Raw genomic sequence first — 14624 nt, forward strand, 5'->3', positions numbered from 1 at the left:
CATAAGTGGGTTTAAGAAACAGTGACCCGGTTCATGCCTCACATTAAGTTAAAGCATAGCTTGGCGTAAACATGTAAGCAGATTCTGGAAGACAAAATGGTTGCCACTTCACTCCTCCCTGGTCCTTTTGCTGCTGTTAACCTATACAGTGGTACCTCGGGTTACATACGCTTCAGGTTACATACACTTCAGGTTACAGACTCCACTAACCCAGAAATAGTGCTTCAGGTTAAGAACTTTGCTTCAGGATAAGAACAGAAATTGTGCTCCGGCGGCGCGGCAGCAGCAGGAGGCCCCATTAACTAAAGTGGTGCTTCAGGTTAAGAACAGTTTCAGGTTAAGTACGGACCTCTGGAACGAATTAAGTACTTAACCCGAGGTTCCACTGTAATTTGCTTAGCATCCAAAACCAAGGCTTGTGGTTTAGCTCTTTTGAACAACAAGCCACCACTTGTTAACAAGTTTTGTCCTGTGATTTATGCAGGGCCCTTGGGGAGCTGGTCTGGGGCCCGGGGTGGGAGTCTTGTTAGAATAAAGTTATAAGCTCAAACAAAAAAGCACCTAGTCCCTGGCAGGGCCTCTGGCCAACATAACCCTCTGAGGCCTGGAGCTTCTCCAGAGGATTGGGGAGTGAGGGACCATGCAACATCGTGTAACGTTCTCTGAATATTGAGGGGGCCCAGTCCCCTAACATAATATCTTTTCTGGGACCAAAACTGTCTCAGCCCCTGTGAGTCAGCACCTATTGCTTTGGGCAAGTGTACCCTGATGTTCCCCAACCTCTGCATGAGCCTAGATTCAGGACTCGTGGTTAGTTTGGGAGAGCTAAGCCTTGAGTCCAGGGTCGGGCTACATGTGGCGGCAAACTATGGCTTAGCTCAGCGCGACGCTGCAGCAGAACAACTGGGGAAGACTGATGTGGCTTCAAATTCCTCTCTTGAAAGGTACTTGAACAGTACTGGTAGGTTGAATGTTGGTACACACATCTAAAGCCATTGTAACTATTAGGAAAGGCTGCTGGTGGGACATTTTTATGTTTCTCATTTAAAGCTTTGGAACGTGAAATCCACCTCGCAATAGCAGTCAGCGCTCCAGACATACATGCAGTAACATGGCCGTAGCGCTCTCAGTTCCTACCCTTGAATTGGAGGAAACAGGACTTGTTCTTGCTGCCAAGGACAGATCCCTTGCTTGTTGAAGAGTGGAAAACGCAAAACCGCTTAATTCTATCTTTAAACAGCCGTCCCTTAATATAACCACCGAGCTCGTGTTGTAAGTCTTTTTAAAGAACTTAACATTTTAACTTTCTGCAAAATGTGGACTTAATTATAGTTTATAGTGTGATCCCCGCCCCCCCAGCAAAGGTCCTGTAAGGGAGCATCCCACATAATTGCCGCTGTGCATTTACGCTCAGGGCTTCGGTTTCTTTGCTTGCCCTGTGCCCTGTCATTTTATTTCTTAAAATGCAGCATTGCAGCGTTTAAAAAAGCACGTACCGCAATTCATAGTGGGTGTGCTGCTTTCTTGTGGGCACAGAGTAGACTCGAGCCAAAATATTACATCCACGGTAGAGTAAATACCCTCTGATGTGATTAGGCAGCAAAAGGGTCCAAGGGAGGATTCTTTTTGCATTTGTATGAAAGATTGTGCTGGGTTTGTTGATCGTGGGGGAAATTTACTTAGCATATTCAGCTAAGCTGAAACATGTGGCGAATCCCCTGTCAGGTTGTTGCCTCATTGTGTGACAGTCAGGGGCAGAATTTGGCAAGAACAGGATGGCAGGGCTAGTGCTGTTGCTTACCTTTAAAGCCCTAAACAACCTCAGCCCAGTATACCTGAAGGAGCATCTCCACCCCCATTGCTCAGCCCGGACACTGAGCTCCAGCGCAGAGGGCCTTCTCGGTAGTGGCGCCCGCCCTGTGGAACGCCCTCCCTTCAGATGTCAAGGAAATAAACAACTATCTAGCTTTTGGAAGACATCTGAAAGCAGCCCTGTTTAGGGAAGTTTTTAATGTTTTATCGTGTTTTTAATATTCTGTTGGGAGCCACCCAGAGTGGCTGGGGAAACCCAGCCAGATGGGCGGGGTATAAATAAAAAACTATTATTACTATTATTATTATCATCATCATTATCATCATCATCATCATCATCATCATCAGTGCAGCCCAGATCCCCTTGTTCACTGTTCTCCTATCTCTGCTCAGAACCTCTGGATCAGCAAATTCTACTAAAAATGGGGAACCTGAGCTATGATACCTCCAGTCTCTTGAAGAAAGGAAAACAATGGAACTCCCTGCCACAAGGAAACTACTGTGGCTAAGAACCTGGCGATTTCTAATGGGGGATTTGATAGCCACCAAGCAGAAGTAATTGTCAAACTATGCCACAATTTTCTGGGCGAATCATGACAAGACTCCATTTCTGTACAATCATTTAGTGACTGTTCGGCCTCAGCATATTTGGGCCCTAAGGACAGAAATCCTTGCTCTAGCCTGCTGAACAGGGAAATGGCAGGAGTACAGCCATGACTCTTTGTCATTGCCAGGTTATAAAATAATTCTGCCATGGACCCCCACAGTTTGTGTCACATGGAACTTGCCCTTCAGGTGGGCCATTCATGCTTCCGGTATATTCACTACATTGTTGTGGTACTGTCAGTCAACTTATAACAACTCTCTCCTAGGTTATCCCACAGGAAACAACTTTATTATCCTTTTCCCTCTCCATCATAAAACGCCAGTCTCTGAGGACCTGTTACCAACATCCTCCACAATCTATATTAAGAATAAAAGCCATTTAATCTCGTCCCACTATCTTTTCTTCTAAGGCTGATCCTACCATGTTCAACTTACAGTATTAAGGTGGATTTTTTTTAGAAAAAGAAAGAAATGTGTCATGTGTTTTAAGTGGTATTTCAGGGAGAGAAAGGTGTAGTGCTTTTCTGGTCACTTGGGAAAAGGGAACATTTTGTTCAGTTGTCTGCCAGTGTAACACAGAGTCAGTCCATCCCGTTTGTTTTCTGGTTGTGGCTTAAGTTCCATGCATGATTAATGGTGAGAAATGTGCTAGACGAGGCATTATTACTTCTTTATCCATAAATCTGTGTGTACAGTGTAGGGACGGCTGCTTCATAGGTCTCATTTTGCCACGCACTTCCTGTCTGTGTAGGAAAAGTGCAACGTATGTAAGCTGCTCAGCCGCAGAACCTAGAAACCTTGAAGCACTATGCCGCAGGAAAGCGTTTTGCCAGGGGTTTCACCAATGCTTCCAGTACATTTTGCAGATAAGAACTCTAACCAAAAATGCTATTGTGACCAGAAAAGTTGTCGTGCAAGCCATTAACCTGAAAAACATTCATTTCTACTAATCTTGCTCATTTTGTTCAATTTTTAGAATTGTGACAGTGCTCATGCTTTTTCCCCCCCTTCCCCTTTCATTTTTCAGGTTGTACATACACACAAACCGCACTTCATGGCGTTGCACTGTCAAGAGTTTGGTGGGAAAAACTATGAAGCATCCATGTCTCATGTGGACAAGTTTGTTAAGTAAGTAACGAGAAACGATGGGGTTCCAACCTAGACAATGGCTTGTGCTTCAAAGTCAAAATTACCCCCACACCTTTTTTTAAAGTAAGATATTTCATGTCTCCTTCAAATTACCACTCCATTCACCACATGTATCAAGGGGAGCGGGTGGCGCTGTGGTCTCAACCATTGAGCCTCTTGGGTTTGCTGACCATAAGGTTGGTGGTTCAAATCCCCGCGACGGAGTGAGCTCCCCTTGCTCTGTCCCAGCTCCTTTCAACCTAGCAGTTTGGAAGCACACCAGTTCAAGTAGATAAATAGATACTGCTCTGGCGGGAAGGTAAACAGTGTTTCCATGTGCTCTGGCTTCCGTCACGGTATCCCGTTGCGCCAGAAGCAATTTAGTTATGCTGGCCACATGACCCGGAAAGCTGTCTGCAGACAAACCTCAGCTCCCTCGGCCTGAAAGCGAGATGAGCACCACAACCCCATAGTCACCTTTGACTGGACTTAACAGTCCAGGTGTCCTTTACTTTTACCTTATTAAGCATGTGAGCCTCTAAAAAGCTTTAAAAGAAGTAGTAGTAGTTTGTAGTACCAGTTTCGCTTTCAATTATAAGTCATTTCAGTGATTTGAGCAAATGGTTCTGCCTCATGCCAGGTAAGGCTGTTTGTCAATCTAGCCAGAAGTGGCTTGCTTTGGCCAGTACCAGCAGGACTCTTCTTATGTGGGAAACCTGGTGTGTTTGATTTCATCAAGTTCTGATTTTGTTTTTAGTGACGCGTAACAGAGAGAAAGAAAGAAGGAAGGTAAACGGGGGAAAGTTTCGTTTTTAATTTTCCGTTAAAAGAAAAATGGGAGTGACTTTTTTTTTTTGCCTGGGTGAATGGATATTTCTCAGGGCTTTCTGCACCTCATAGTATATGACATGGGGCACTAGTTCTGGCAGAAATGCATTTTAAAAGATTTCGTGAGCAAAAGTAGCATGCTGTTTAAAGTTCTGTAATAATTGTAAAGGTGTTTGATATCTTGGAGCGTCGCCTCCCAGTTTGTAGACTTGCTTGTGTTGTGTGCATCCTGGTGCAAAGACAATCACTGACAAGAGTAGATGAAGTGTCAAGTAGGGAGAATTGGTTTTTATTTTAAAAACACAAAAAAGCTCATGCAGAGTGTGAAAAGTTTCAGTTTGAAGAATTACCCGACAGAAGGTATCATTTTCTTCTGTCACTGAATCTTCAGCCCAGCTGATGAGCAAGGAAGAAAGGTCAGAGGCAGACAGCATAGCAACCTCTATTGTACGTGCTCAGAATGAGGTAAAATTTCAAAATACACAGCTGAAGAAACAATAGTGACTTGCTAATGTTAAGGTTTTGCTAGTTTCTCACCTTCTGTAAGCTTTTTTTTAAAAAAAGAAATGCAATCAGTTTCTGCAAAATGATACTGACATTTCTAAATGTGTAGCTAGAAATCAAGGCTGGAGCTAGACACATCAAAGAAGCGTTTCATTTTAACGTGTTGTAAATTTAAACAGAGAAATCTGGTAGGGAAAAACATGGCCCCACATCACCACCTGGTGGCACAGTGTTGTATCGCGTATACAACGCATATAAATTGCTTTTTCTTTACCAATCTAGCCGAGTCCCAGCTCAGTGTCTTTTCATACGATTACATAACAATTAACAAAATTTATTAAAGTTTTCTGTAGAAACCTGCATATATGTGTGACTTGTTTTTGACTTATATAGACAAGAGTTTTTATTCAAACACTTGCCCGTGTTATTTTTACATTTTTTTTCTCATATTAATTATTATGCCTTAAAAAAATATACAGTATTACAAACATTGATTATAGAACACATTATTGCTCCACAATTAAGATGTGCGGTAAAGTGCTTACAGTTTTTATTTGTGCTCCAAGGCCCATGGAAAATGGTCAGGCAATCACCTTGTAAGCATTAAAGAATGCAAAAGGGCAGACAAAAAGTTGGAGTCCTACTACTACTACTACTACTCATTTATTACAGTGGTACCTCTGGTTATGTACTTAATTTGTTCTGGAGGTCCGTTCTTAACCTGAAACTGTTCTTAATCTGAAGCACCACTTTAGCTAATGGGGCCTCCCACTGCCGCCGTGCCGCCGGAGCACAATTTCTGTTCTCATCCTGAAGCAAAGTTCTTAACCCAAGGTAATATTTCTGGGTTAGCGGAGTCTGTAACCTGAAGTGTATGTAACCTGAAGCGTATGTAACCCGAGGTACCACTGTATTTATACCCCGCCCATCTGGCAGGGTTTCCCCAGCCACTCTGGGCAGCTCCCAAAAGAATTAAAAGCACAATAAAACATCAGACATTAGAAACTTCCCTAAACAGGGCTGCCTTCAGATGTCTTCTAAAAGTCAGATGGTTGTTTATTTCCTTGACATCTGATGGGAGGGCGTTCCACAGGGAGGGCGCCACTACCGAGAATGCCCTCTGCCTGGTTAGCAAATGCGAGTGCAGGAGCGAAGGCTTTGCCTAGCCTTGCATATTATACTGGTTTACAAATGAGGTCCCGTACAGTAATGCTTTGCTTTGGCAGCTGAACATTGGGCTGTCCAGGCAGAAATTCAGCAAGTTCGGCTTTCCCACGCACTTGCTGTGTGCAGGTCAAAGATATTCTGCTCCTTTATATTCTGATACCAAATGTCTTGAACATGCTGTGGGGTTTTCTCCCCCCCCCCCTTCCAATTTAGTGTGGATAAATCCCAACCATTTTTTCTTGATGAGTTCACTGCTATTGAGAGCAATAATGAAATATATTTCACTAGGACCTGCAGAACTTTTGTCTGGTGTTCATGTTGCTAATAAGACACTGTTGAAAATCAATAATGTAACTTTCAGGTTTCATTCAGGCTGTGGGATTAATTATTTTTCAGTTGCAGTTCTCCCAATAATATCGTATGGAATAGACCGTAGCTCTTGAAAGTAGTGAAATAGTGCCCTCTACTGTCTTGGATCATCGTTGAGTTGCTTGACGGTTTTTCTGTTGTGTGTTATGTTTTGGAAGGCTGTAGGGGCAAGTCTTCTGTATGGTTTGAAAACAGAGCCTGTTTGTTTGGAATGCGTTTGCATTTGGCGAATTAGTGCTTTTTGTAGGGTTGACTTGGCGGAGGTATGCAGAACTAAAATAGACCCGGATGTGGCAGAATAGCATTTCTTGAAATGTGGCAATTTATTCTCAAAGCTCACTGGTTTTGCTAACTTCAGTTTTTAGCCTTTTGTTTTTGAATTATTATTGTTGCTTTAAGGAATTAGGTATGCAATCTCTCTAGGGCGGGGGAATATTTGCTCATTTGTGGCTTGCTTTTTGCAACTTTCAGAGAGCTGTTATCGAGCGATGCAATGAAAGACTACAACAGAGCCCGGGTTTACCTAGATGAGAACTTCAAGTCGCAGGAGCAGTTTACGGTAAGGTTCCTTGTGCAGTTATGTATTTGGTTCAAGGTGGCATGACATTACTTGCTCATCCTAAAACAGAGGCTCTTGGGGAGTCATCGCCAGTGGTGAAGACTGTGCATTTAGACCGCAATTGTAAATGCATTTAACAGTAGTAGGCTCCTCTGGATATAGTGGGTCTTAAATCCCAAGTAAACACAAAGATTGCACTTCTCATATCAAAGCAGTTGGCCACCTCTGGCTCGCACATCTAATTAGCCAAGCAGGGGTCTTGATTAAGCCCTCCCCTTTCCCCCAAGTCCCACACCTCATTAAAGATGTGGGCAAGGTTGCCTTAAAATGTGCTCCTGGTTGTTCCTTGGTGAGTTGGGCTTGTATATGAAGCCTTTTTGGCACTGGGATTGATTCCACTAGGGATCTCGCCAACCAGAGCTCCGGAGTCCATCTGATTGGAGCTGTCTTCAGGACCCACTTTCAACAGTAACCAGCTGGTTGGTGGTGACTTCAAGCCCTGCTGGGACAGACTGCGCTGAGCTGATTTGCGGGGACTTCAGACATGGCTTGGACCAGCTGTGTTCTTCCTTTGCACTCAAGCTGCGCTACAAGGGGGGGGGATGGGCTACCTGATAGCATGGTGACGTCTGCTAATTTGTAGGTGGGCAGCTTCCCCCTACCTGCTAAACCTGGGATGGAGGAACTTGGAATCTGCCCCGATGACGAGATCCTGTTCCCTGTCCCTGGCACACCCGCAAGCGCTGATTCCAGCATTCATTTAGGGTGGAAACAAACCTACACTTCATTTATGTGTAGACTTGGAATGAAGTTACGCTTAATTTAATTTCATTAAGTTAATGTAATACACTTGAAATTAAGTTACACAATCGCTGCACAACGAGGGAAGCTCATTTGCGCTATTAGATATTATAGCGGTGCTTCATCCATTTACTCTCTCGCTTTCTCTCTTGCCTTAAGGCGGAAATGGGGAACCTGAGGCTCTCCACATGTTGTGGAACCACAGCTCTGATTATCCTTAAACCATTGACTCTGGAGCTGATGGGAACTGGAGACAATAGCAGCTGAAGGGCCACAGGTTCCCCATCCCTTCCTTAAAAGGTACAGGCCTATCCTTGATCCCAGTTCTGTTTTTAAAGGACCGTAACAATCACTGGTCCAGCATTGGTCTAGAGGCAGCTTGCTCCATCCCTTAGGAAAGTGAGCGGTCCTGCATGGTTGTAGCTGTTTCAGGTGGCAAGGATCCCGTAAAGGAGGCCTAAGAGAGACTTGCATTGCCCAGGTAGAAAAGGGAAAGGCTGCAGCTTAGTGATAGAGCATCTCTTTTGCCTACAGAAGATCCCAGGTTCAGTCCTTGTCATCTCTCGGTAGGGCAGGGGAAGACTCCTGCTGGAAACCTTGGAAAGCTGCTGTCTGTCTTTGTAGATAATACTGACCTAGACCAATAATCTGACTCAGTATAAAGTTTCTATCAAATGAGTAGAAGGCCCACTATTTCCAATTTGTCTGCCATTTTCTTTACAGATCAACTTCTCTGTTTGTTGCCACAATTCTTATTTCTAATCCCCTGCCAATAGAAAAAACATTGGGGGGGGGGGACATTAAGTATCAAATATACTCCAATAATGCCATGCAAATAAAATACCTGGTAGAAGTTTCAGAGTATAAATCCTGCTTTTATTGAGACTTTCCCTTACCCACTGAAACATAATTCAGTAGGATTTCAGGAAGGGGAAATCATGTAACCTTGGTTATTACCTATCGTCATAATCTCCTCTAGGAACACTAAATGGAAACCAAGGCCTAGGGCACACAGTTTTCATGATACAGTTATCGCACAGTCAACCAACGTTTCCCTGAAAACATATCAGTTAAAAGGGCTTTCCCCCCGCAGCTTGGCTTTCACACCATTGTTTCTGCTGCATTTTGCCACAATATTCTCCATGGTTTTCATAATACACTGCTGGTTTTGACAGCAATGCCACTGCTGAAGGAAACAGATGTTTATGCACTTTGATTTGATGGACAACAACAAAAATTATTCAGTGGCCCACTGAGACCACCTTCAGTTTTCTGGTGTATCTCCTCATTTTATAAACTTCATTGTAGTTCTGACTCTCTCCAAAGTCACTTGCGCTGTGAAACCTGAAACGATCTGATATCTCCTTATTTTCCCACAGTGTTCTCCACCTTAGAAACCTCCACTGAGAGATGTTTCTTTATCTCCCAACTTTCTGGAAAATCAAATAAATAAGCCTAACCTTTCACCTTGTTTGCCCTTCCACTGCAATTTGACTCTCCATTCTTCATTTGATAATTTCTGACTATTTCTGCTTTCGTTGGGAGTTCTGGTCCTCTGAAATGTGCTCTCTTGAGCAAATCAGTATCTGATTGTGCATTGATTTCTCCACCAAATGAGAGAAGTGGAAGAATCATATATTCTAGCAGCAGCAGCAGAGAAAGAGAAAGAGAGAGGAAGGGAAATTTGACTTCCTTTCACTGGCTTAAAAGAAAGTCTCCTCGTGTTATAGCTGTCTTGCTTGAGATGAGAAGACTGGGATAGTGGTCTTTTTAATCTAGGGGAAATGGTACTGCTGTAGGGAGGAAGCTATGAGCCGACTGTAGTGACTGGGTGTAATGGTAAGGACGGGTAGGCAGAAGAATACTTCAGAACTGATAATGAAAGGCACACTACTTCAGTTTGACACGATTGTCACCTTACCTCACTATTTGCTGCAAGTATGAAACCTCACTGGAGAAGCCAAGCCAAAACCTAAGATGAGCTCCTATAGATCAAAGCTGGCAAGACTTCCCTTGAGCATGTACTCTCAACACTGACCTTGTGCATATTTTAATTGAAAACTCTTGAATGATGTTTTCCAAAATTGTAGTTCAAAACTCAACTTTTGTAGATAATTCTGTAATTACTTTTAATATCTATTTTTAAAAAACAACTTTGTTTTGAGATGCTGAGGCTGTTGTTAAACATATTGTATGCTACCTTGAATGTTTATCTCAAAGCAGAGTGAATACTATTTTATTTTAAATGCCCTTGAAAATAAGAGCCAAGGGGGTTGGAATATTGAAGTGAGTATAAAAGTAACACCGATTTTTGAATTTCCTTTCCTTTCTTCCAGGCTGTGCTGTCATTGTCATTGTTGCTTTTTCCAAACATAAAATTGGAAATTTATTGCATTGACTTGCGAAGTCAGCAACTCTTAGAAAATGGTGGCCAGTCACTCAATGAAGAGTGAAATCCTATATTTACCTGGGAGTAAGCCCCACTGAACTTAATGGGACTTACTTCTAAGTAGACATGTTGAAGATTGCACTGTTAGTTGATAGTTGTAGTTCAGCAACCTTTAGAGGTTCCCCACACCTGATTTAAAGGATGGGAATTATATGCTAATAACTAGATGTGTACTGTATATTCTCCGACTTTAATATCCCCTGTATAAATAGCACATTCAATCCATCCATGCAAATTATGGAAATTCCCCATTGAATGTTACTACTGGTTGTTGTTACTGCCCAGCACCCTTTGTTTTCCTCCTTCTTGTGCATCTTCTCAGTACCCCATTCCTTTCTTCTTTGCCCTCTGAATCTTCCAACGTTTAATTCTGATTGATTCAGGCAACCCATATTTTCTTTGTGAACATTTATGACATCACAATAGCTAGTGATGTGTGACATCACATGGCTTCATGATGTCATTAACCAAATCACTCAGATTGCTGAGTAGCATTAAGCAGTTCCTAATTAGTAGGGAAAGAGGTTGAGGATTTTGAGAGCCAGAAAGGGGAATAGCAACATCACTGAAAGCATGTGAATATGTTTGCAGCAGACGCTAGAAATCTTTAAGCTTAAATATAAATGCTCACACTGTGATCAATGCCAGTACCTTGAGCTAATGTGACCTTTTAACAAGGGAATAGTAACTGTGCTTTAATATTGGATAACATTATTAAATAAAGAGCATTATTTTACCTTAAAATTATGTTCTCCTTATTACAAAAATGGTAAAGTTAATTTTTGTTAGATTAATGGTATTTGAGCAATATTTTCCGTCAAGCTTGGCTCAAATAATTGGTCATTAATTGAAAAAGGAAATTGAATTGGATTTATCATGTACATAAATCCTGTGCAAGTTATTAATGGGTCTCAGAAAATATCATTGTGTTCCCAGAAACGAATGGAACAGGCTGCGTGTCTTGTGAGCATATTAAATGTGGCAGTTAAGGAGTTTCGCTAAATATCATGAAATGATTTAGGAAGACTGACATAATTGAATTTAGCACGGAGAGAATTCAAAGACTTGATTAGCTCTGAGGGACCATTTTATCTCTTCTTTTATCTCTTGGAAGTTCCTTTCCTCTCCCACCCCCACCATTGCACCAGGCAAAATTGCACACAATGACCAGGAGGTGGAGCTGAGGTATTATTTTTACACAAAATTAGCTCCCTAATATACTGGACATAGGAAGATGCAAGGACTAGTTGTTGAACGTGCCTTTTCCATGGATTGTTTGGAGACTGTGCTTAATGTGTGCTGTATATTACAAGAGGAGTGATCACTTATAAGACCTGAGTGACTCATTAGAAATCGCTTGGTATCGGGTCATTGTTTTATGTAATTAGGTGACTTGTGGCATGAAGCAACCCTGGGTCCTTTATAGAGGTGCTTCCAGGCCATTGCTAATTTCTGCTGGGATTCAGGACAAATGGTGGTATGTGCAATAGTTGATTTGCAGCTTTTACACAACAAGCCTACTTCCCCCAAATATCATAGTAATGAAATGCACTGGGAATGCACTCGATTTGGCTTTGCAGCAGCTTCTAAGCTCCCTGCAAAGAAAACAGATTGAACTGAATGCTCATAAAATAGTCAACGTCATCTAATCTCCCTGCAAACAAATAAACTTGAATGTTCTAAAATAGATCATCTGGAAGCACCTAAAAAATGCAGTTGCCCATCAAATACTGAATTAAAGCTTATAGACTAGCCACCCGTGGCAGGTAACACTGTCCACCCTATGCCCCATTTTAGGCTTATTTGTATGGCGCAAATGGCCAAACATAGGTATGTGGGGGGCAGGTGGACTTGAGAACCTTTGAGCTAAGACATTTAGAAACTTTTGTAGACTTTTTTCAAAGCTGAGGTAGAGTTAGTCTCTGTGATCTGCAAACCGAGCTGAAGTTCTGCTGTCTCCATGGGCTCTTGTTTTGGTTTGGTTTTTTTCCACTGGGGTGGGGTGGCAGAATGCCTTTAACATTCACTCAGCATTCACAGACAACTAATTTTTACCTCCCATCCCAATTAATCGTTGGGCCAGATGGGATGACACTTTTCCCAGTGGGAGTGGAAGAGTGCCTTACCACCTCAACCACTTCCCTGCGGATGCTGCGGCCGTTTGGTTGAAAGCGAAACACTCAAATGGGGACCTCTAGTCAAGCACACAGGCACCTTTCACATGGCTAGATTCCCAGATAAATCCAGTAGTCCGTTGCTAAATCTGAGCTTGTGCTTGCGGAATGTACATAATAGGGCCCGTCTGACTCTTGTGCCTCTACTTGAATGGCTAGTAGCATATAGGAGCGATTGAATCAAATGGGGGCGGGGGGAGCACATGAAAAAATTAACATGAACAGGCTACAAGGCCAAGAAACATGAGTTTACCTGTTGCACCCTAACAGGACTTTGAAGTGAAACATCACAAACATAACGACACTTTAGCACTATTGTAATGAAGTTTTTAATTTCAATATTGCTAGCGCTCCCAGGAAAGGATCGCGTTGGTGTTGTTGCTGAAATTATGATGGCAACTGTGATATATTTAGATTCCGCTTTTCAGCCCAGAGGTGGTTGCTCTGTATCGCAATCGCTGCAGTATCTGAAGTATCTATCTACCAAAACACATATTTGCCATCCTCCTCCTCCTTCATCATTCCTTTCCCCAATCTGTTATTCATTACCCTTGCTTTGTTGAATGATTCGATAACTTATTTCTGCTGTCTGAATATAGTTTTTACAGCTCTTGATACCAGAATACATGGTGGGGGTGGGGGAAGGTTTTCTTCCTTACTATATACCATACCTGGAATCCAAAGAGCTACTTTAGACAAGCCCAGGAACTTTGGCAAACCCAGTGAGATGATTAATTTGTTTGTCTTTGACCGACAGAGTCATCTTGCAAATTGTTGAAAGTGCTGTCACTTTCCTAATATATTTGGTTTGTGCAAAATTATACTTCCATGTGAGCGTCCCGTGATGTTGGACGTGAGGCAACAATTCCAAGAATCATGAGCTTTATTTCTTTAGGGTGCAGAGCAAGATATGCAGTTCTTTCATTCCAACTCTCTATGTACATTGAGCACCGCCAATAATATAAGAAATGCACGAGCAAAGCACATAGTGCTTTATAGGTTAACTTAATGAATGAGCTTTTACTTTTGCTGCTGTTTGCCCTCTTCTTTACTGTTTTGATTAAATGTTTTATGTTATTTTTAGCTTGGTTTGCTATGTCCCTCTGTCCTGGGACCCTGCGGTTGAAGGAGCTATCGTTATCTAAAACTCTAAATTTTGATAGTGGATGGGGGACATTTATTATTATTTGCCAATATCTTTGCAACTTCACTTAATTGCACTAAAAGGAATTTTTAAAGTAATAAAACAAAAACATATGCATAAAAAATGATAAGAATGGTAGCAAAGACTTTTCTTAATTTTTGCTGATTCTAGAGGCAAACTGTCTCTTGGGGTGTGTGAGATGGAATTCTTTCCAGAGCTGTCATTATTATAGAAATGGTTGTGTTATATGTGTGTGTGTGTTAGTTTTCAATTACAACAATCCAATAAAAGCCTCATTAAAACAATGCCAAATTATAATACCATTAATAATGCCAATCATTCAAAAGTAAAATAATAATAATAATAATAAATTTTATTTATATCCCGCCCTCCCCAGCCGAAGCCGGGCTCAGGGCGGCTAACAACAATTATACACTTTATACAATTTAGGTGGCCCCCCCTGGTGCTAGAATTAATGGTTAGATGATTTACTTTATTCCTGCATTCCAAAATCATATCTTTTTACTTCCCTGAGATTTGTGCTGTTGCAGAACTTAAAGGATGTAGTTTTGTTTTTCAGATTTGAAACTGTCAGATTTTATATAAATTCTTTATTATTATTATTATTATTAACCAAGCAACATAGTTAACAGATTCTTTAATGTCTCTGCAACTCTTCCCCCCCCCCCAAAAAAAGTTTCTGAATGTGACTTGAGTGAGCCTCACTTTTTATCTTTCTACAGTGACAACTACAACTTGAGCGTAAGATACTGGAATAGATGTGTTTAGCTAATGTAGAAAATAATAATAATAAAAACAAACAAATCATTTCTGTGAATAAAAGGAAAAGACCAAGAACTGCCTTGTCTTGGCTTGCATCAAGTGTAGAAAGCAGGTATATTGAAGTAGCATATTGAGCTGATCCCCGAAACAGGTTTTATAATGTATTAAACTGACAAAGTGTTAATAAAGGATAAATGGGAATACAGATTTAGATGACTCAATTAAAATGTATCAATTGATTTAAAGTCACTTTTCTTTCTTCCCCCATTCCACTTGTACTACACTGCCTCATTATATTCT

The 14624-nt window shown here is 41.6% G+C and overlaps 1 protein-coding gene across 8 annotated transcripts in view; it reads left to right on the top strand.

The window, feature by feature from the left end:
- The window catches only part of INPP5A (inositol polyphosphate-5-phosphatase A), a 237897-nt gene that overhangs the window by 66795 nt on the left and 156478 nt on the right, over positions 1 to 14624 (top strand). For all 8 annotated transcript variants that reach the window (XR_014512061.1, XR_014512062.1, XM_083443546.1 and 5 more), the window contains exons 3-4: positions 3446 to 3546; positions 6886 to 6973. Coding sequence is in view for 6 of the 8 variants with exons in the window: in XM_083443546.1 (XP_083299672.1) it covers positions 3446 to 3546; positions 6886 to 6973 (189 nt within the window). In the remaining 2 variants the exon portion in view is untranslated. The remainder of the gene's footprint in view (positions 1 to 3445; positions 3547 to 6885; positions 6974 to 14624) is intronic.

This window comes from Podarcis tiliguerta (genome assembly GCF_965153285.1).
Source record: "Podarcis tiliguerta genome assembly, chromosome: 5".
NCBI classification, from domain to species: Eukaryota; Metazoa; Chordata; class Lepidosauria; order Squamata; family Lacertidae; genus Podarcis; species Podarcis tiliguerta.